This window comes from Periophthalmus magnuspinnatus, chromosome 5, assembly GCF_009829125.3.
Source record: "Periophthalmus magnuspinnatus isolate fPerMag1 chromosome 5, fPerMag1.2.pri, whole genome shotgun sequence".
Taxonomy (NCBI): domain Eukaryota; kingdom Metazoa; phylum Chordata; class Actinopteri; order Gobiiformes; family Gobiidae; genus Periophthalmus; species Periophthalmus magnuspinnatus.
Genome location: NC_047130.1, coordinates 31,848,652 through 31,870,845, shown reverse-complemented (window position 1 = coordinate 31,870,845; position 22,194 = coordinate 31,848,652). Strand labels below are relative to the sequence as shown.

Below are 22,194 nucleotides of genomic sequence, written 5' to 3'. Positions count from 1 at the left end.
CAGAAAATCAAATGATTTTTTAAAGATTTATTTGCAAATTATGGTAGAAAATAAGTATTTGGTCAATAACAAAAGTTCATCTCAGTACTTTGTTATCTACCCTTTGTTGGCAATGACGGAGGTCAAGTGTTTTCTGACTCCACAAGGTTTTCACACTCTTTCACACTTGGCCCATTCCTCCAGGCAGATTTCCTCTAGAGCAGTGATGTTTTGGGGCTGTCGCTGGGCAACATGGACTTTCAACTCCCTCCAAATATTTTCTGCGGTGTTGAGATCTGGAGACTGGCTAGGGCACTCCAGGACCTTGAAATGCTTCTTACGAAGCCACTCCTTCGTTGTGGGATCATTGTCATGCTGAAAGACCCAGCCACGTTTTATCTTCAATGCCCTTGCTGATGGAAGGAGGTTTTCGCTCAAAATCACGACAAGTTGAGTTTTTACCAAAAAGTTCTATTTTGGTTTCATCTGACCATATGGCATTCTCCCAGGGGCGAAACTCTCAGTTTGGTCTAGGGGAAGACAATAAACCAAAAATTAGAACAATGCTTCAAAGGGCGTTGTAATGATACCCAATTATAAATTCAACAACTATGTTATTATGATTAAGCTATTATTAGCCTACTAGTGACTATTTGTCATTTAAACTATGCAAAGGTATTCAGTAAACAGTTTCGTTTATTTGCAAAGAAACTGTGTGTTCAACTGTACAAAATACTTTTTTTAACAATATGAAAAAATGAAAACAACTGAACACAACTTCATGTAAGCCTTTCTATTTTTTTTTATATTTAGAAAAAAATATAAATGTTTCAAATAAAAATTACCTGTCGCACCAAAACTCTGAAATCATAATGCATTTACAGCTGAGGCTACAAAAAAGAGCCAAATATCTTTTTCCTGTTGTCACTGGACCCAACAAACTCCTGACATACAAGATTAATATGGTGCCATGGTAGCACGTAGCCATGTTTTCAACCTCCTCAATGCACTGAAACTCCTCTCAGCTTCACATGAAGTTACAGGCACAACCATCAAAATCCTCCCAAGCATTTCCATTTGACTGAAGAGGCCACGCACTTCCAGAGGTAGCTCCTTCAGAACAGTTGCTGCTTCCATGCTTGTCTTAACAGAGTAGTTTTTACAAATGAGGGGCAACTGAACACACAAAGATCTCCTATTTAGCTCTGGGTAGCCATCAACACAGTCAGTAACCTCACCAGTGAGAAGCACATCGTCCAAATTCTTTAGGGTCTTTAGACTTCCTTGGTTAAAACAAAGCAAAACTGGACCTCAACTGCCTCTAGAACAAAAAACAACAACAAAAAAACTCACTCCTGTACTGGTCAAATGCAGTACCACAAAATCTGCGGGACGTAGCATCAACACTGTCAACTGCTTCTACTGAATTGGCCATAGCACATGCCTATTCATACAAAATCTGAAAGCTGGCATCACATTTCTTTGCCTTACGTGAATAGCGGACACAATCAACAGCAGACAGCATGCCTGGAACAGTCAGAGTTCTTCTTTGCAATAAAGTGATTAAAGTTCTCCTATGACAGCAGATCCAAGCATGAGCCCTAGCACTGTCTTGCCTCTACAAAAGTGCTCATACAAGCCACTAGCAGTCACAGCACTACTAAATGTGCCTTTCCCCATCTCATACAGACTCTCCAGAACAACTTCATACTGCCCAAGAACAGCTAAAATTGCACAGTTTCTGACAGTCCCCCTTGTTGGACACAAAGGTTTTAAAGTAACCACTGGCAAATGTTCAGATGTTGCAATATTTTCAAACAGTCTTTTGAATTTACCTGACTGTCCAAAAAGAATGCCCAACTGATGCACCCATGCCAGACAGTCCCTGATTAATCTAGATGCAGAGCAACCAGCTTGGGTGATTAGATGCACAATATGCACCACAGTGGACATACAGGGCTAATGGTTGCTCCTTCCTCACAATGGCTTGTGCACCACTGTACTGCCCTGACATATTAGCTGCACCATCATAGGTCTGCCCCTGCAATCCAGACATGGGCAGATTGAGATGCAGGAGTACATCATTGACCACCTTTGAAATAGCCAGGGTAGTGGTCTCTGTGACCTTATAAAGTCCAATGAACTCTTCGTGAGGAACCAAGTCCTTATCAACATACCATAAACAGACACTTTCCTGCTCTGCACCAGAAATATCCTCTGTCCCATCTACAATAACAGAAAATTGTACAGTTGTGAGAATTTACAATACTCCTTTTATTTCCGGATTGTAATGTAACCATGGTAAATTTTAAACCATTTTTCTTGAAATGACAATGTTTTGCCAGCTGGACACTGCTTCTCAATGCATTTAGGATGGGGTTGATAAGGTGTACTGCTCAGGTTTATAAAACTGTCCTCTGTGTCTGTCCTGCAACAAACTGGCCAGGCTGTGCAATGCCTTTCTCTACTCCTCTCTGTGTCACTGGCTGTGGCTGGGTGGGTGCTCTCTCAGTCACTCTCTCAGTCACTGGCTGTGGCTGGGTGGGTGCTCTCTCAGTCACTGGCTGTGGCTGGATGGGTGCTCTCTCAGTCACTCTCTCAGTCACTGGCTGTGGCTGGGTGGATAAACTTACTTACCTTACTTATTAGCAAGGCTGGGATACAGGGTGCCATTATTTTTACTAGTACCCAATCCTTTTCTGGATCATCCAAATGCTCTCTAGCAAACTTCAGACGGGCCTGAACATGTACTGGCTTAAGCAGGGGGACACGTCTGGCACTGCAGGATTTGAGTCCCTGGTGGCGTAGTGTGTTACTGATGGTAGCCTTTGTTACTTTGGTCCCAGCTCTCTGCAGGTCATTCACTGGGATCCCCCGTGTGGTTCTGGGATTTTTGTTGTGATCCTTGTGATCATTTTGACCCCACAGGGTGAGGTCTTGCGTGGAACCCCTGATCGAGGGAGATTATCAGTGGTCTTATATGTCTTCCATTTTGTAATAATCGCTCCTATAGTTGATTTCTTCACACCAAGCTGCACCTATTGCAGATTCAGTCTTCCCAGTCTGGTGCAGGTCTACAATTTTGTTTCTGGTGTCCTTTGACAGCCCTTTGGTCTCGGCCATAGTGGAGTTTGGAGTCTGACTGTTTGAGGTTGTGGACAGGTGTACATACCGTATATATCTCTTTGTGTACTGTAACTCAAACAAATAAATACAATAATAAAATAAATAATAATACTCCCTACAATTGAAACATGGGGCAGGTTGAAACAGACAATACTACTACAGTGTGTTTGATGTCCCCATGTCCCTGTACTGTTGGTAAGCTCCTGCATTTGACAACCAGAGTCCCCTGCCTTGCTTTGCAACTCTCAGGCTACTTGAATTATTTCTACAACAACTTGGTGTAGCAACATCTATTTAGAAGCAATATTGTTGCAGAAGTTTCAGAAGTGTTCTTGTAATGTGTTCTTTTTTACTGTGGTAATTTGGATGTGAATACTGAATACCTATCTGGTACAGATTTGGAGTGGGCTGCTTCTTTCACCCCTGGAGTCTACTCACCCAGAGCAGGGTCTGTGCTTTGAAAAGGAGAGAATTAGCATTAGCTCCAGTGCTCCTTTTCTTCAGCGGCCCAGTAGCTGTCAGCCTGGCCTGCTTTCTCAGTTTGATCTGTCTGAATCCCTCAATCCCAGCACACGGTTTTTCAAATATTAACTTTTTCACTCCATGCCCCAATCACATCTCAGACTAAATCTGGGGTACACTATCAGATTGAGTGACTGATATAAAATGTTGTCGCTCAAAGTACAAGTGGACAAATGAAGCACGGCAGACCGAGTGACATTGAACAGAAAAATTGAGGTGAAGATTGCTCACTGAAATGATAAGGCATGTCAATCTTGTCAGAGGGTTTTGGTGTCACTATCAGGGATTTGGGGTGCATTCGGGAGACATATCTACCATTCTTCAACCTGAGACACTGATCATTTAAGTGCATGTTTCAGTTAGTTTTATAGTTTGAGAAGTGCATCTGTAGCAACCCAGATGTTAAAAACCTGGCTGACTCCCTTGTCCAAATCTTGTTGGTATGTTCATTGCAGTATTGGTTTTTCATTCAGTTTTCATCTTTCACTGAAGAAGCCTTCTCTTCTGTCACAATATCAAATTTTGAGGTACAATATATAAATATCACAATAAATGATAATATTATACAATAACTCAAAAGCAGAGAAAATCCCAATACATATTTTTTTTGATGTAACAATATGCTGCAATAGATGATTACACAATGGAAACACTTGAGTAGTAAGTATCTATAGTGAGTCCTAGAAGTTACCTATTCAGTCATCTTCTGCAGAAATCCTAATAACGTACAGATACTAGCTTGAATTATGAAAAAAATAAATTGTGATTTTGGCTCTAGAAAATTGTGATTGTATTGGAATATTACTCACATATAACGTGATAGGCCTACCTGCTGATTTAACTGATATGCCTCTAGTATTCATTATGCATGCCCCTCCGGACCCTTGATAACTAATGTTTTGGGGCATATCTGAAAGAAGTGCTTGGGGGAAGGGCAGTCCATCACTATGTCACTGTAAAAGTTGTAGAAATTTGATACCTTAAAACTTAAAGCACAGTGTAATTTATTCCAAAGCTAGTCAGTTTTATCTGTGGTCAACCTTTAACTCACACTTAGACAATATCTCATTAAAAAAAAAAAAAAAAAAAAAATCTATAACCTTGCCTTAGTACCGATCTGCCATAAAACTGTCCGAGACAATGCGTTAGAGATGGATGACACTTCTGTAGACATGTCCAGAAACTGCTGTTGTAATCCCATGCTTCTCACATTGAATGATTGAAAAAAGTGTGACATCTATTACAATAATTGCCACCTACAGAATTGGCAATCTGTGTTTTATAACGTACCTACAGAATGACTGTTGTAATAGCCACAAATATAGATCGAAGATGTAGAAAATGAGTGTTATTGCTGTCATTTGCCCTGTTATTCAGAGGTAACACCATGAGCTCATGTACAGTAGACATGACTTACCTGAGTAAATTGACCGTCTGGAGAGGCCACCATGGGCGTTTTCAATACACCACACTTTCAACTTCAGTATGAATGATGACAGAAAGAGCAGCTGTAGTTCCTCTTAATAAAAGCTTCCCCTGTCTTGGCAAATGGAAAAAGATTATGCCACATGATAATTTTGTAAGATATCAAACAGGGCCATTACGCTGTTTCATCACATTTTCATCATAAAGAGAGAAGTGAGGAATTTAATTTGTGTGGAAATGGTAAAAGTTACGAATCACGCACACTGCCAAAATGCATGTTGGCTGATTATAGTTGATAACCATCATTATCTATCTCAAGTGCAAAATGAAATAAAAAAAAGATTACGCAGCATGAATAGTCGGAAATGCTTATCACGTTTGCATTGAAACACCAAAATGCCCAGAGGCTCCTGCTGGATCTGTTGATAACAATAGTTTGAAGACATCACGGTGCTTTATAGAACTCCCCACACCAGTTTTCATGGTTCATCCAACAGGAATCCTCCCATGTTTTTGCAGGAACTGCTTGATGCCAAGGAATGGATGGCTTCCATCTGTTCACATTCCAGAAGCTTTCAAACAAAGCATGGAATCACAACATGGATAACTTTGTTCAAGATGTGAATGATGATTGAATGTTTGTAAATATTCACCACAGCTGCAAAGGACATTTCTGCTGCTCCATCTCTTTGTAAAAACCTGTAGCACAGCACTTTGTGTGGGCAGTAAAGATAATTTGATTTGTTAGAATTAAAATTTAAAATTTCTGATTAAAAAAACAAAACAAAAAACAAACAAACAAACAAACAACAAAACAAAGAATAAAAAAACCTTAACATATTTGACTGTTTTAAATTCTGGATTTTTAAAGTGAAGTGTACAATATTCTGAAATATCTGTATACATGTTGCAATGTGGTTTTCTCAGTTAAAGAAACTTCACCTTTTCAGTATTTGGTATTGAGGTTATCCCAAGGCCCCCAAATATACACATCAGCGATATCCACCCTTAAAATATAGGATATTCTTGATGGGAGGCATTGGTGCATAGACTAAGCTATTGACAGTAAGTATGTAAAACAGAATGGTATGGTATATAATAACCTTTCATGGATGCTGATCTTGATAAACCCCTATTACAAACTTAAATTTTTCTGCCTTCAGCTAACACTGTATTTTGATTAAAGTTAGACCTACTTGTCTTTGAAACGTTTTGTCAAAGCGTGTTGCAGTGGCTGGCCAGGTAAGCATTTTGGTACAAATCACAATTGAACACCATCATTAAAAAAACTAATACTAATACACTGATAAATAATAAATATATAACTATGCATAGTATAATCATGGTTGGTTGATAAAATATATACTATTATACTATTTATTTTTGTTTATTGTTTGGTGCAAAACACAAATACAACAGTCATTTTCTTCATTTAATGTCAACAATTCCACAGGTTTTTGTACAGTGACAGAACAAAAATATTTTACAGTGACATAGTTTAGACTCATTTGTTTAACAAGTTCTGTCTGACTATTGTGGACACCGTGCCACAATGTGTATGGCTAAAATTGTATGTCTTATTGTAACTCTTATTTGCATCTAGAAAAGAAAAAAAAAAATTATGATGACATTGTTCCTTTTTTAGATCAAATGAGGTAGATTCTGTTAACAAAACAATCAAATCTGGTGCCAACATGATATCTTCATTATAATCCAAAAAACTAATGAATAGACAGAATATTTTGTACTATATATGTTACATATGCATTGTTGCCTTCAAAGTGCAGTAACTAGAATAGATAGCACATAATCTGTGTAACAAATTAAACAACATATACATGATTTTAAAAAAGTATGCCTTGTTAAACGTGGGATTTAAAATAACTTTTAAGAACAAGGGTCAGCAAATCAGCCGACTAATTGTGAGTATGGATATTACACTGCCAAAGGTGGAGTGCAAATGTCCGGCTCCACTTTCCTTCAAACAGTGTTCCCTGTTTTGGCCGATACAGGCAGCATATGCCATGACATGGGGAATGTAGTTCTGCTCATGGACTCCGTGGAGCAGGTGAGCCAGAGGACCTTTAGCGAACACTGCTACATCCTCCCCTCCGTGGGTCTCCATACTCAAAGGGACAGCTGCCTGAGCTTGGTAGTTATTCTCCTCTAAAAGGCATAAATAAAAAACAGCGCAAGACATTTAGTGATAGTAGTAAAAAATTACTGAAATCATATTTTTTGTAAACATTTTCGGAAAGTGACAAAGTTATATTTTATTGTTTTGTGGCCAATTGGAAGAAGCATTTACATCTATTTGGGTTGTAGCCACTTGCGTGAATCTGACTTGCGTCTTGAGACTTCCATATTTAATTTATTTTATGTTTTATTTATTTACTTTTTGCAATATATGTTTTAAACTCTAAAAACACATTCAAAAATTTGGATAGTACAGAAATATACGCTCATCTTGTGCGAATGACTTACGGTAGTCAATAGTGGAGACATTTTCTCTTGCACCATTCACGATTTTATAACCCGGTCCATTCCCGTACAAGATGGAGGTGAAAGGCTTCTGATCAATATCACTGACCATGGGAGCCAGACCTGGGATGAAGATGGATTAGTTGGGTTGCTTATCAACCAGCCACACAAGCTCCATTCGTATACCAGAGTAATTACACACCAAAGATTGTGTTTCCTCTTGTAGTGTAGCCTCCAAAGTTGAAGACGTGAGAGTGGTCTGCAGTAACGACAGTCAGAGTGTCGTGGATGCTGGTCAGTAGATCAGCTCTGCCAATCGCACGGTCCATTTCCACTGCCTCATGTAGAGCTTGTTTGGCCTTTCCCTCATGATGTCCATGGTCAATACGCCCTCCTGATTGGAAATTAATCTATGTTAAATTGATTTGGTACGTGTTTTATCAGAGGCCTTTTGGACAAAACCTTTCCATTTATCTTGGAAATAACACACACAAAAAACAGGAAGCAGATATAATTTTTCTGCATTTATACTAGTTTTGTTGATAAAAATCCTTTTATGTTTGTTATAGCTATGTGCTGTCTAATTAGATAATAATTAGAAAGTAATTAGAAAGTGTTTTATCATTCGAGAACCAGAATGTGTGCCAGTAGTTGTTAGCTTTAGCTTTACTGTGACAGTAAATACGTGGGAAAAACCCATATAAACTTGGACCTCTGCAAACATTTAAACCAAACTAGTTCTGTTTTTAAGAGGTTTCTCAGAGAGCAAAAATTAAGTACAGCACCTTTAATAAAAATAAATGAACCAGTATAACAGTATTAACAATCATCTCTTGCTAAGGTAGCTGTATAAAGTTTTACATACCTTCCACAAGCAGGTAAAATCCATTTGGGTTTTTCTTCAGGATTTTGATTGCCACTTCCACCATTTCTGTGAGTGAGGGATCAGTCTCTGTGTTCCTCTCCAAGTCATATGTCAAATCCCCAGGTTCAAACAGACCTGACATTGAAGACACCACAATTCATTATATTACATCAAGTTGGAAAAAGCCTGAAGCCAATACAAAAACACAGTTCCTCATTTACACTTCAATGATGTTTCTAACATGAAGCTTGCATTGTATACCCACCCAGTAGGTATTCCACGTTGTTAGGGTTTAGTGATAAGAGTTGATTCTTGTTCCATACATAATGGCCTCTCTGAAAAGTGAGAGAAAAAAAGCAGCATGGATGAATGTTGTACTCTTTGAACTGCAAAATATGTAAATCCATTTGTGAAGAATGCCTTAAAAAGAGTCTGGGATGAAACCTTGCTCTGCATTTTGTCGATCCACTCTTGCACCAGGTTTCTGCCATCTTTCCGTGTGCCACTGTGCTTTGCAATATTGGGGTATTCAACATCGGACTGGTTTTTGGGGAACATATATTTCCGTCCTCCCCCCATGACAACCTATAGTGGAAGACATTGTCATATTTACACATCTACCAATTAAGACAAAAATGTTTAAGACACTGATCAGACAAGATTCATATTTTATAATGCATCCCAATGTACTAAGTAGTAACTCCCATCGATTATCTACACAAGAAATTTTGTTGCCTTTCCCCATTAATTCATGTTGGTTCGTCATTTTAAAAAAAAACAACACTTTTAATAGTTACTGACCATTCCAAAATAGTAACAACTACTTGTTGGGAATGCTCTGATCCAGTTCCAATGTCAGTCAAATCCTTAAGCTATGTCATTTTCCTAGAAAAACGAATTATTGTGTCAAATCTGCTATATACTAACAGCTGCCATGATCAAGAGATAGTCTATGTCGCCTGTCACATTGTTCCTCAGGAATGACATGCTCTGACAGATTATTACACTTACATCAATGTTGGGAATGTTTTCAAACAGTTGTCTGGCAATATCCTTGCAACCGGCCTGCAGAGCTTCAGCAGGCATCTCATTGTCCGAGTACCAGTCTCTGTCCACAGAGTGTGCATACGCAGCACTGGGGGTGGCATGGTTAACGCGAGTCGTTGTCACGATTCCCACTGACTTCCCTGAAATGGGAACACTAATTTTATTGATGGGGCTAGAATGTTTGCATGTTATTTAGCCAGTAACCAAACTCAATAAATATTGGTATTTTAACATGTACATTAGCACAGTCTGTGTGTCATAGCTGTCCCCATTATGTAATTGATTTATTCTCAAAACAAACAGGATGTGATCTAAATAACTCTTGTCTGTGGGAACAGCCCCAATGTTCCATTCCTATTTTTATCCAAATGAGACTTAAAACCATCGCAACAATTCATACAGCAAATATGCCATTCAGATGTTACTTACTGTGGTTTACTGCAGGATCGTTGCCACAAAAATCAAAGACCTGGTTTATTCTGGCAAGCTAGATGCTAAACATGTTGTCCTATTGCACAAATAAATTAAAATATATTGTCTTACGTCAATGCGAGTGAGTATAAAATCATAATAGTATTACAGTAATTTTGTTTATTCAGCTTAATTTGTTAAACATTTTACAGAATAATATACGCAGTAACAGACCACCCAGCTACATCAAAACACTCAACTATTTTTATTTAACTAGTGCAGCATGCCCTATGGAATGCCTGGATTTCCCATTATCCATGATCCCTGAACCTACACACACACAAATGTCACCTCTGACTCTTCACACATTTTTTCTCATGTACTTTTAGTCTAACCATTAAAAGAAGGTCTGAAAAAGAATGTGAAAAAAGTCCATAAAAATGTGCCACTTCGTCAGATGCTACATCTGCACCATGTAATCTCTAGTTGTGTGATTGTGAATTGGAGTGGAGGCGAAACAGTGTTCAAGAGCACTTCAAAGTCACTGCTCAGAGCAATCAAGTCACCCAAGTATACACTATGTCCCCCCTTAGCATAAATTTCTAGCATAACTGGGTTCTCACACATTCATAAAAAATCACCTTACAAACCGTAGATAAATGATAATTCATTGCTCCTCTGTGGAATACATAAAAGATAAAATGGCTTGGTGATATTCTACCTGCATCCTTGGCCCATTTGAGAATAGATGTGACCTCATTGCCCTCTGTTGTATTGCATTGGGAGCGGACAGCAGCGGCACTCACTCCGACAGTTCCCTCATTGGCTTTGACTCCACACAGGTATGCTGTGGCGGTCCCCGCGCTGTCAGGCACCTGGGCATTGGTGTTATAAGTCTGCCAATACAAATCAATATGTGAGTATTTTCTCTTAATTTACAAACCTTGAAGCTTCTGATCATCTATATGTTTTTATAAAGTGATCATACCTATTAGCCTGAATTATTTGTTTGTGCTGAAATTCTATTGAAATTTCCAAGAAAGCTCTGTACTAAAATGAAAGAGATTATTATTAATTATTTATTTTATCAACATCTAAAAGAGGGTCAGCTCAGGCTCTATTATTTAGTCTGAGGTAAAATTAGTACACTAAAGAAATGTGATGTATATCATTCTGTATGCTGACCCACAGCCTATTTTTAACAGTAAACGCACAATGCATCTGTCATTCATTAGTCATAGAAGGAAACCGCAGGTGTGTGGTTATCATTGTTGACAGCTAACCTGAGATGATATGATGATGATACCCTCCTATACTCTCCTACCCAAATTAAAATATAACTAGACATAAAGGGAAGACTTCCTCCAGTGCCTATGTTGTTGAATGATTGTGAATTTGTGAGTACAAATGTAGGCTGCAGGTAAATTGGCCCATGCACTGTTCCAGAAAATAAATAAATAATGAATAAATAACCAGGTCAGACCTTAGCCAGAGATAAAAAGGGGAACTTGTCCATTTCCAGCACAGTCTCCTCTCCACTCTGTCCACTGAGCTGGCCTTTTAGAATCCGAGCCGCTGTCACAGTAGGAACACCCATGCCTGGACACCAAAAACAGGTAATCTGTTATGATTGCAACAGAAAACTGCAATAATAAAATAACAATGGATTTTATGTCTATATTTAGGTTAGAAATAACTTTTGACACAACCTAGCTTTTTATTGAACATACATTACAGCTGAAACCAAAACTAAACAAACTAGACATTGTATTTACATCTTGCACACAATTCCTCCATGGCTCAAAGTACAGTTCTTAGATAACCTACTGGCATTGAAACCAGCCAAATGAGACACTCATAAATGTCATTCTGCTTTCTGGCTGAATAATCATTGTGAGAACCAAAACACCAAATAACTTATATCCAGTGTTTTATCAGCATTACATTTGTTATCAGTAAACGCAAAATTAGATTTGAACATGCTAACCTTGCATAAAAAAATAAAATCAGAAATGTCATTGTTTCATTTTCATTTTTTTCATGTTTTCTTTCCAAAAGAAAAAAAAGGGTCCAGAGCTAGCCCCATGTTGCTGCCTAATAAAATTTAATGCTAGCGCCACATCTAGAGTGCACTTTAAGGAAAACAGCTTCATGGGACAGTGAGTCTATTTTTCTGAACATAAGCTGGCATAAAGCTGATCTTTTTGTGAACAATTTTCTTTTCTGTAAAACTGTTAAATTTAACAAATCAGACTTTCAAACTCTGTTAAGTTCAGAGTAGCCTGAGTACAGAACAGCGTGGTTCTCTGGTGTACAATGCAAACAGACAGAGCAGAGGCCCGATGGAGGATCAGAGTTATTGTGTGACCAGAGAGCTGTCCCAACACAAACATGAGCTTGGCACTGAGATGCTAACTTGTCCCACTCACACATGTTCTGCTTTATACTAACCAGAAATAAAAGTTGGACAGAATACTCAAAAACATGCAGAAACAAGCAAAGATTAATGTTGTAAGTATTTTAGATTTCTTTAAAAAGGATAAACAGCTATGTATACTGCACTACTGCACTGCTAATTGCAATTAACCATTCAAACTATGTATGTCACAATATCACATTTTGGAGTGACTATTTATTGTTACAAATACCTTCAACATCAATCCCACTGTCTAATACATTACCGTTTCCCAAGAATATGACCAGCTTTGTGAAATAAAACTTAATGGGTTAATGGGACATAAACAGAAAGACTAAAGTCTACTTTTGGAGCATATATAGAATTCTCACAAATCTTCTAATCTATCTCTGCTTTAAATACATCATACACATGACTTTTATGGCTTGCATTTTCTTTCTGTACAGCCAAGCAGTTATACTATTTGCAATTCAGAGAGTGTCTTGGCCGGTTCGAAAGGCGTTAAGCTCACCATCTCCGAGGAACAGGATAAGATTCTTTGCTTGTTTTTTGTTGAGGTCTTGCAGTGTCAGAGCGTTCTTCAGAGTCTTTTGAGCCCACGCATTCCAAAACTTTGGATCTTTTTCTTGCTCTGTGCATCAGAATATAAGACAAGTATCAAAATAAACTTAAGCTAATTTGTAATTGAATTTGAATTGTATCAACATTCATCAATCCATGGCTCTATAAAATGTTTGATGTAATTTAGTGTAAGCATGTTACACAGAATACCATGTGGTCAAATGGGCTGTGGGTGTGAAAGCTGTCTTTCCAAGGGAGCATGCCAGGTTGGTTTTAACAGCAGCTTGTAATAGCTCCATAATGATTGTTAAACATACTGTAACATATGGTATCTGCTCAGTTGTGTGCTCAGTCGGCCAAGCCTATTATTGCTGCCAGTGAAGGCTTACAATTTGCTGTTTTACCCTGTACTCAGCGGCCTCACTAAATGGAGCATGAGGTAAATCCTCTTGGTTAGCAAAAGCTGATTGACTTTCTGGCTCCTAAGTCAATAGCATGAACAGCTCAAAGAAATCAAAAAGACTTAAAAGATCTGTATCACATTGGTCATGCAAAAACAGTGGTTGACCTCAATCATCTTGTTTAACACTTTGTGTAGTTATAATTTATTTCAACATTAGCTTCTTACATAACTTTGAATTGGTTTGCATTTGAATAAAATTAGTACAGTCAGATTCACTAAAATTTTCTTGGGAAATGGATTTATCATGTGTGATATGCACCAGTGTTGCTAACAAAAACAAATCTCAAACTTGATTTTGGTACTAAGGCAAAAGCACAATACTGAAATATCTATTTTCAATTCTGGGTATTAAGTTTTGACAGATTTGTTACTTGCCAAAGCCAGCACTGTACCTGTACCAAGTGTGTGTGTGGACTGTGCTTTCTTACCTGGAAACAGTGGCTTCCCCACAACCCCTGAGAAGAGCGTGGAGCAGATTAAAAGCAGGACTGTCGCCTTCATGCTGTTCTCTATGTGAGGTTTTCTCTCAGATGCCCATAACATGGCCCTCGGAGAGGATGATGAGGTCTGAATGCCGCCAAGGAGTTGCTAGAAACAGAAATAGATTTACATCCATCTTGTCACTCAACAATCCTGTCATTATTATAGCAGGCAGTCTCAATATCGTGACAGTTGACCTAAAAAGATTTTAAAATACAGCTTATTCCTTGATACTTACATCTACTTACACACATTATAGTCTACATGTAAACCAGCAGTCAAATGTCATGTCTCTGGGGCCTACAGAGAGAACTGCAACAAAATGATCTTAAATAAAACTTGCTAAATCAACATGCAAATCAGTACATGACAAGAAAAAGCTTTCCTGCTGGAACAATAAAGAGGAAGTAAGAATAAGACACAGTCAATAATAACAGACTTTACTATATTGGTGACACAGTAAACCACACAACAGAGAAATCCAGAAAAACATTCTAATGTAGTGTGACATTTAATTAATTTAAATATAATTTACTGAATGCTGTGTCCTTCAGTGTGCTGGGCATATTTGGTTATACGTTTGGTCAATTTTTTATTATTATTTTTTTATTTTATTTTATTTATTTTTTATGTGAATTAATTTCTTAGCACTTAAACGTACACGATGGACAAGGATATTGTGTGGGTCCTTCATGCATTTTCACAGTGAGCTCTATTTTTGCTCATTGAAATATTTGAGATTTTATTGAGATTGAATTACTTGCCCCCTCCCCGAACCGCCACCTTAACGTGGTGGAGGGGTTTGAGCACCCGAATGATCCTGGGAGCTATGTTGTCGGGGGCTTCATGCCCCTGGTAGGGTCACCCATGGCAAACAGGTCCTCGGAGACGGGTCTGACTAAGAGCGGTTCAGAAGCCCATCATGAATAGAGTAACAACGAGGCCAGTTACGTCGCCCGGACTGGCGTTACCGGGGCCCCACCCTGGAGCCAGGCCTGGGGTGGGTGCTCGGCAGCGAGCGCCTGGTGGCCGGGCCTTTCCCCACGGGGCCCGGTCGGGCCCAGCCCGAAGGAACGACGTGGGGCCGTCCTCCCGTGGACCCACCACCTGCGGGAGGAGCCATGAGGGGCAGGTGCGGAGAGATCCGGGCAGCAGTCGAAGGTGGGGACCTCGACGACCGGATCTCCGGACATGGAGACTAGCTCTGGGGACATGGAATGTCACCTCGCTGGGGGGGAAGGAGCCTGAGCTTGTGCGGGAGGTTGAGTGTTACCGGCTAGATATAGTCGGCCTCACCTCCACGCACAGCTTGGGCTCTGGAACCCAACTTCTTGAGAGGGGTTGGACCCTCCATTTCTCTGGCGTTGCCCGCGGGGAGCGGCGGCGAGCTGGTGTGGGCTTGCTCATTGCCCCACAGCTCAGCCGCTGCGTGTTGGGGTTCACTCCGGTGAACGAGAGGGTCGCGTCCCTGCGCCTTCGGGTCGGGGACAGGTCTCTCACTGTTGTGTCGGCCTACGGGCCTAACAGCAGTGCAGAGTACCCGGCCTTCTTGGAGTCCCTGGGAGGGGTACTAGACAGTGCACCAACCGGGGACTCCGTTGTTCTCCTGGGGGACTTCAACGCCCATGTGGTAACGACAGTGACACTTGGAGGGGTGTGATTGGGAGGAACGGCCTCCCCGATCTGAACCCGAGCGGTGTTTTGTTATTGGACTTCTGTGCTAGTCACAGCTTGTCCATAACAAACACCATGTTCGAGCACAAGGGTGTCCATCGGTGCACATGGCACCAGGACACTCTAGGTCGGAGGTCGATGATTGACTTTGTTGTCGTGTCATCTGACCTCCGACCACGTGTCTTGGACACTCGGGTGAAGAGAGGGGCTGAGCTGTCAACTGATCACCACCTGGTGGTGAGTTGGATCCGCTGGCGGAGGAGGAAGCCGGACAGACCTGGCAGGCCCAAGCGCATTGTGAGGGTCTGCTGGGAACGTCTGGCGGAGCCCTCTGTCAGGGGGGTCTTCAACTCCCACCTCCGGGAGAGCTTCTCCCTGATCCCGGGGGAGGTTGGAGACATGGACTCCGAGTGGGCCATGTTCTCCACCTCTATTGTCGATGCGGCTGCTCGTAGCTGTGGTCGTAAGGTCTGTGGTGCTTGTCGCGGCGGCAATCCCCGAACCCGGTGGTGGACACAGGAAGTAAGGGATGCCGTCAAGCTGAAGAAGGAGTCCTATCGAGCCTTGTTGGCTCGTGGGACTCCTGAGGCAGCTGATGAGTACCGGCCGGCCAAGCGTGCCGCGGCTCGGGCAGTCACAGAGGCAAAAACTCAGGGTTGGGAGGAGTTCGGGGAGGCCATGGAGGAGGACTATCGGACGGCCTCAAAGAGATTCTGGCAAACCGTCCGACGCCTCAGGAGGGGAAAGCAGTGCTTCACCAACACTGTTTACAGTGCGGGTGGAGAGCTGCTGACTTCGACTGGGGATGTTGTCGGGCGGTGGAAGGAATACTTTGAGGATCTCCTCAATCCCACTGTCACGTCTTCCGAGGAGGAAGCAGAAACTGGGGACCCAGAGGCGGACTCGTCCATCACCCTGGCTGAAGTCACTGAGGTGGTTGGCAAGCTCCTCGGTGGCAAGGCTCCGGGGGTGGACGAGATCCGTCCTGAGTACCTCAAGTCTCTGGATGTTGTGGGACTGTCTTGGCTGACACGTCTCTGCAACATCGCGTGGCGGTCGGGGACAGTACCTGTGGAATGGCAGACCGGGGTGGTGGTCCCTCTGTATAAGAAGGGGGACCGGAGGGTGTGTTCCAATTACAGGGGAATCACACTCCTCAGCCTTCCCGGTAAGGTCTATTCCAGGGTACTGGAGAGGAGAATCCGACCGATAGTCGAACCTCGGATCCAGGAGGAGCAGTGTGGTTTTCGTCCTGGTCGTGGAACACTAGACCAGCTCTATACTCTCCATCGGGTCCTCGAGGGCTCATGGGAGTATGCCCAACCAGTCCACATGTGTTTTGTGGATCTGGAGAAGGCATTCGACAGTGTCCCTCGTGGTGTCCTTTGGGGGGTGCTCTGGGAGTATGGGGTCCGGGGCTCTTTGCTAAGGGCTGTCCGGTCCCTGTATGACCGGAGCAGGAGCTGTGTTCGCATTGCCGGCAGTAAGTCAGACCTGTTCCCGGTGCATGTTGGACTCCGCCAGGGCTGCCCTTTGTCACTGGTTCTGTTCATTATATTTATGGACAGAATTTCTAGGCGCAGCCAGGGGCCGGAGGGGGCCTGGTTTGGGAACCACAGGATTTCATCTCTGCTGTTTGCAGATGATGTTGTCCTGATGGCTTCTTCGAGCCAGGACCTGCAGCAGGCACTGGGGCGGTTTGCAGCCAAGTGTGAAGCGGCTGGGATGAGAATCAGCTCCTCCAAATCCGAGGCCATGGTTCTCGACCGGAAAAAGGTGGTTTGCTCTCTCCGGGTGGGTGGTGAGTGTCTGCCCCAAGTGGAGGAGTTCAAGTATCTCGGGGTCTTGTTCACGAGTGAGGGAAGGATGGAGCGGGAGATTGACAGGCGGATCGGTGCAGCGTCTGCAGTGATGCGGTCGCTGTATCGGTCCGTTGTGGTAAAGAAGGAGCTGAGCCGGAAGGCGAAGCTCTCGATTTACCGGTCAATCTACGTTCCTACCCTCACCTATGGTCATGAGCTCTGGGTAATGACCGAAAGGACAAGATCGCGGATACAAGCGGCTGAAATGGGCTTCCTCCGCAGAGTGGCCGGGCGCACCCTTAGGGATAGGGTGAGGAGCTCGGTCACACGGGATGAGCTCGGAGTACAGCCGCTGCTCCTACATGTCGAGAGGAACCAGCTGAGGTGGCTCGGGCATCTGCTCAGGATGCCTCTTGGACGCCTCCCTAGGGAGGTGTTCTGGGCATGTCCCACCGGGAGGAGGCCCCGGGGAAGACCCAGGACACGCTGGAGGGACTATGTCTCTCGGCTGGCCTGGGAACGCCTTGGGGTCCCACCGGAGGAGCTGGAGGACGTGTCCGAGGTGAGGGAAGTCTGGGAGTCCCTGCTTAGACTGCTGCCCCCGCGACCCGACCCCGGATGAGCGGAAGAATATGGATGGATGGATGGATGGATGAATTACTTGCAAAATGAGATTCTACAGCATGAAAAAGCCTAAAACATTTCTAGTGCGAACAGGAAAACAAAAATGAACAGGAAACAGAAAGACATCCTGTAGGCTTTCCTGTTCGTGTTTGTGTGTAGCCAGCACGGTGGCTGAGTGGCAACACTCATGCCTCAGAGCAAGAAGGTTTGGTTCAATCCCCGGGTCGCCCAGGCCTTTCTGTGTGGAGTTTTTCATGTTTCTCCCCGTGTCTGGATGGGTTTCCTCCGGGTACTCCGGTTTCCCCCATCAACCAAAACATAAACGCCCTTCGAGACAACTGTTGTTGTGATTTTGGGCGTTAAAAAAATAAAATAAATTGAATTGAATTTCGAGTAGATTTAGACTGATATACAGGCAGCCCGATATATTGGACCAGTATTTGGACTTTTTGGCACATTGGCTATCAGCATTAAATCTCATTTTGTTTTGGTAGATTTGCTGCCTAGAACATAAACACAATGCTTTATTTTAACACTTTAATATGAAGAGGCAACGGCACTGAATGTGATTCACTGCTCTCTTAAAGGTTTGTGGTTAAAAAAGGGCTATGTTTGTAGTAAGTTTAAATAAGATAATTTGAGGAAAATATTTAAAATTGCCCTATATATCGGGCTAAGATCCACTGCTTTCTTAAGTTAAATGCCACTATAAAAACATGGGGCTTCACAGTTTCGCTGTTTGAAACAGGAAGTCAATGTCCTTTTTCTCTTATTAAGCAGTTATAGATTAAGGTTTACAATGAACAAAATGTAAAATCATGATCGCTATATGTTAGAGTTTAAAACTTAATACTCCCCAAAATGTGTCTTGTTGTCTTCTTAAGACTCTTTTTTCACACAGAAGAATTTATTTACCTGTTTATTGTTTGAGGTGGTTGAGACAAAATTGGTTGAAATTTAAAAGAGGTCTAATTATGCAGATTAATGACTTAAATAATGAAAAGCATAAATGTGATACATATATGTGTATTGTATTACATAACATTACTGAAGCAATATTAAGGCTGGTGAGGGTGGAGCAGTGAGGCAGGGGGTCTACTCTAGAGGAGGATCAAAGAGGAGATTTATGAATGTAGTAAAAGTAGTTGAAGGTATTTGGTGTTGACGAACAGGATACAGAGGAGACTGTTAAATGCAAAGACAGTTTGTGGTGGTGACCCCTGAAGCTAACAGCCAAAAGGAAAAGAAAAGAAAAAACTAAAACTCCTCAGCCCTAGCTTTATAAAACCTTTCAAATGTGTATAGTTCAGCTCTCTGCCAGTCCTTGCAGCTAAAGAGAAAAAACAAAAGCTTAATTCACTAAAGTTGAGATGGAGGTCTTGCCGTGAATGTAAGTAGTCACAACAGGGGCCAAGAAGGGTTCAGGCCAGCCAGGCTTTTATCAGTAATTATCCACACTCTCCTCTATTCTTCCCTACTTACACTCAAGGTCATTTTAATTGGATTGAGTGCAATAGTTCTGAGAGCTTTAATAGCCATAACAAAGCCGATTAACAATGGATGATTGACCAAACATGGCAACCTGAAACACATGATGGAATAATCTAAAAGTCTAAATAAATAAATAAATAATTAAATAAATTCACAACTCACTGTTCACGCAATGAAACGCAATGTAACAACAACTGTAATAACAACTATTTAACTCACAACTCACAGCTATTTAACTTACCTTTGCCTTCTAGCCTACTTAATTTATATATTTTTTTAGAAAAGGCAAAGCATTTTAAGTACACTAAACAAATAGGACGTGAACTTGTATATGTTTACAATTTAGGTAGGCCTATAGCAATTTTGCACGAATACCCAACCAAGCAACACAAGCCACTCTGCTTTTGGCCTTAAGTCAATACAAAAAAACAACAATAATATACAAAAATAACAATTCAAAACAAAATATTGTATCTTTTGAAAGGGCAAAAGTACTCAGAGCATCACAGGAAGCTGAAACCCACGCATGAATAGTTTTTACCCTTCATGTGCTCAGTTTGAGCTCAGAAACGACCTGGTCCACCCAAAGGTAGAGAGGCAGCCAATCTGCATGTGAAGTAGCACAGGAGAGCCACCACAGCCACCAGCAAAAGACCAGTCAGAGCTGTGGTCAGTAACAAATAAGATCCATCTTCTGTCATGGCAACTTGCAACCCAGTGGACTTCGATGAATGAATGTATGAATAGAATAGTCCTACAGTAATAGAATAGTCCTACAGTAGCCTACTGCTAGTCACTAGAGCAAGGAGATGCATCAGGTAAGCTGATCCAAGGCATGGATTAGGATTTTGATTAAAAGAGTAGGCCAAAATAAAGACACTCTAATAACATGATGCAATTCATGCAATTCTCCTACCTCTTTCAGAAAACATGAGGATTTCCATTGTATTTTAGTATTTTACTCAAGGGAAGATGTTTGCTTTCTCACAGGTTGTCTAAAATATGTTTGAGAGATGTAGGCTAAAACTAAAAAGACTAAAGACTAAAAGACTAAAAAGTGGACACAACCTTTTACTTCACACAACATTGATAGGGTATTGAAAATAAAATGACGTTGTATTTAGATTTGTATGAGTTGATGCTGATGATTGATTTGTTTGCATTCCCAGCACACCACGTGGGAAAAAGAAAGAGCATCAAACATGACAGACTTCCATACATTTCATTTGCATTTCACCACAGAAAGGAGACTGTATACGAGCCTACGATACAATGTTATAACAAGTGTAGGAAGAAAAAAATAATAATAATAAAAACCTTTGATTAGCTGGCTTTGTCATTACCATAATCGGAGAACCTAGAACTAGGTTATTACAAAACGAATAGTTCCAAAAAGGTTACATAAATTCAGATCTTGATCGAGTTCATGTTGTGTGCTTGATAACAGGCTGCTGTAACAAAAGTTTATTGTAGTTGGTCTTACCTCACTCGGTGGTCCAAAAGTGCTGCGCTCTCATCCAAACAGTCCCGTTCACCCGGCGCTTCACCTTGACTTGTGCGTCCTTGTGTCTCCACACTTCTTTTTATAAGGGCACCGTTTTTCGGCTCTGGCTCTGGGCTCTAAGAATAGCGGTCTGTCTGTATCCCACGAGAAGAAGAAGGAAAAAAAAAAAAAAAAAAAAAAAAAAAAAATCCTTACAAATAATGGCGCTGTGGGAAATAGCCCGAGAGCTCCCCCTCTCGGCGAATTTACAATGCTCCGTTACTTTGCGATTATTTCATCATTATAAACCACAATGAGTGATTTTTAAAATTATTATTATTTTTATTTATTTATTTTTTACAAATATCAAAGCTTACATTATAGATATTTTTAAACTGCAGCCTATAACCCCCTGGGCCTAGTATACATCCTTTTTTGTTTTGTTCTTTTACTTTTTATCTACATTTACCTGTTTATTTTCATAAAATCCATTTTGTGATTGTAATTTTTATTCTGCACTCTTCTGTTTTAATGTTAATTTTGTGATGATTATTTGTTATTATTTATGTTTTGATTTGAGAGATTTTAATTTCTTTCTTATTCTGTAAAGCACTTTGAATTACTTTGTGTACGAACTGTGCTATACAAATAAACTTGCCTTGCCTAATCACAGTGAAAGTGGACTATGACAGTTTGTATGCTTTACTATAATACGTTAAGTACAACCAGATGCAGACTACACAACTTCTCCGCTAGAGGTCACTGATAGAAAATAAAACCAATGTTAAGCAATTTTAGATAAAAAAAAAAAAAAAAAGAGGAAGAAGAAAACAAAAACGAGTAATTTTTAACAAGTGCGATTTTCTGCACCCGCTACTATGCCATTTTTATTTAATTTAAGTGGAGTAAATCATAATAGTTCAAAAGGGAAACTACTGCTGCAGTGCTTCCAATCAAGAACAGGCAGCGCAACTTCCGGACGGGGTACAACCAAAAACCAAGTAAGCAATAGTTGAACTAAATTATCTTGTCACAGAGGCGCAGGTTTGATCTTTGTTGAACGGAGGCTGTCCCGGTCTCTGTCCGCGGTCAGAAAGCACGTTGAAATCACGGCGGTGTCATTAGAGCCTCTGACAGCAAGGTAAGCGAGTGTCCTTAATTGTTTACTTTAAAAACAGTTTGCTAAGATGCCGTTTTCTTGTTCGAGGCTTCTTCATACGGACTTGGTTAGAAATACACCCCGTTTTCTGCATTTGCAATTGTTAAAAAAAATTCTCAAAATCTCAGTTGATGTGTTTTATTCATTTGCCCTACAGATCTACGTGGTTGGGCCAAATAGATCCT

General features: G+C 41.1%; 1 protein-coding gene across 1 annotated transcript; it reads right to left on the bottom strand.

The window, feature by feature from the left end:
- Nucleotides 1-6,682: 6,682 nt before the first annotated feature.
- On the bottom strand, nucleotides 6,683-21,021 carry alpl (alkaline phosphatase, biomineralization associated). The gene is made up of 12 exons (XM_033966783.2): nucleotides 20,851-21,021; nucleotides 13,725-13,884; nucleotides 12,784-12,903; nucleotides 11,340-11,455; nucleotides 10,578-10,752; nucleotides 9,410-9,585; nucleotides 8,843-8,983; nucleotides 8,664-8,733; nucleotides 8,399-8,533; nucleotides 7,736-7,927; nucleotides 7,537-7,656; nucleotides 6,683-7,218 (listed from the first exon to the last, which is right to left on the bottom strand). Exons 2-12 carry the CDS (start codon nucleotides 13,837-13,839, stop codon nucleotides 6,953-6,955), a joined length of 1,626 nt encoding a protein of 541 aa, XP_033822674.1. The 5' UTR covers nucleotides 13,840-13,884; nucleotides 20,851-21,021; the 3' UTR covers nucleotides 6,683-6,952.
- Between the last annotated feature and the right edge of the window lie 1,173 nt (nucleotides 21,022-22,194).

Bases quoted from the DNA above. Each gene is read 5' to 3' on its own strand.
- alpl (XM_033966783.2), bottom strand. From the start codon at position 13,839: ATGTTATGGGCATCTGAGAGAAAACCTCACATAGAGAACAGCATGAAG. The intron at 11,456-12,783 runs GTGAGCTTAACG...TTTGGTGTCCAG, and splicing joins TATCCTGTTCCTCGGAGATG to GCATGGGTGTTCCTACTGTG. The intron at 9,586-10,577 runs GTAGAATATCAC...TTCCCATTTCAG, and splicing joins CAAATGGGCCAAGGATGCAG to GGAAGTCAGTGGGAATCGTG.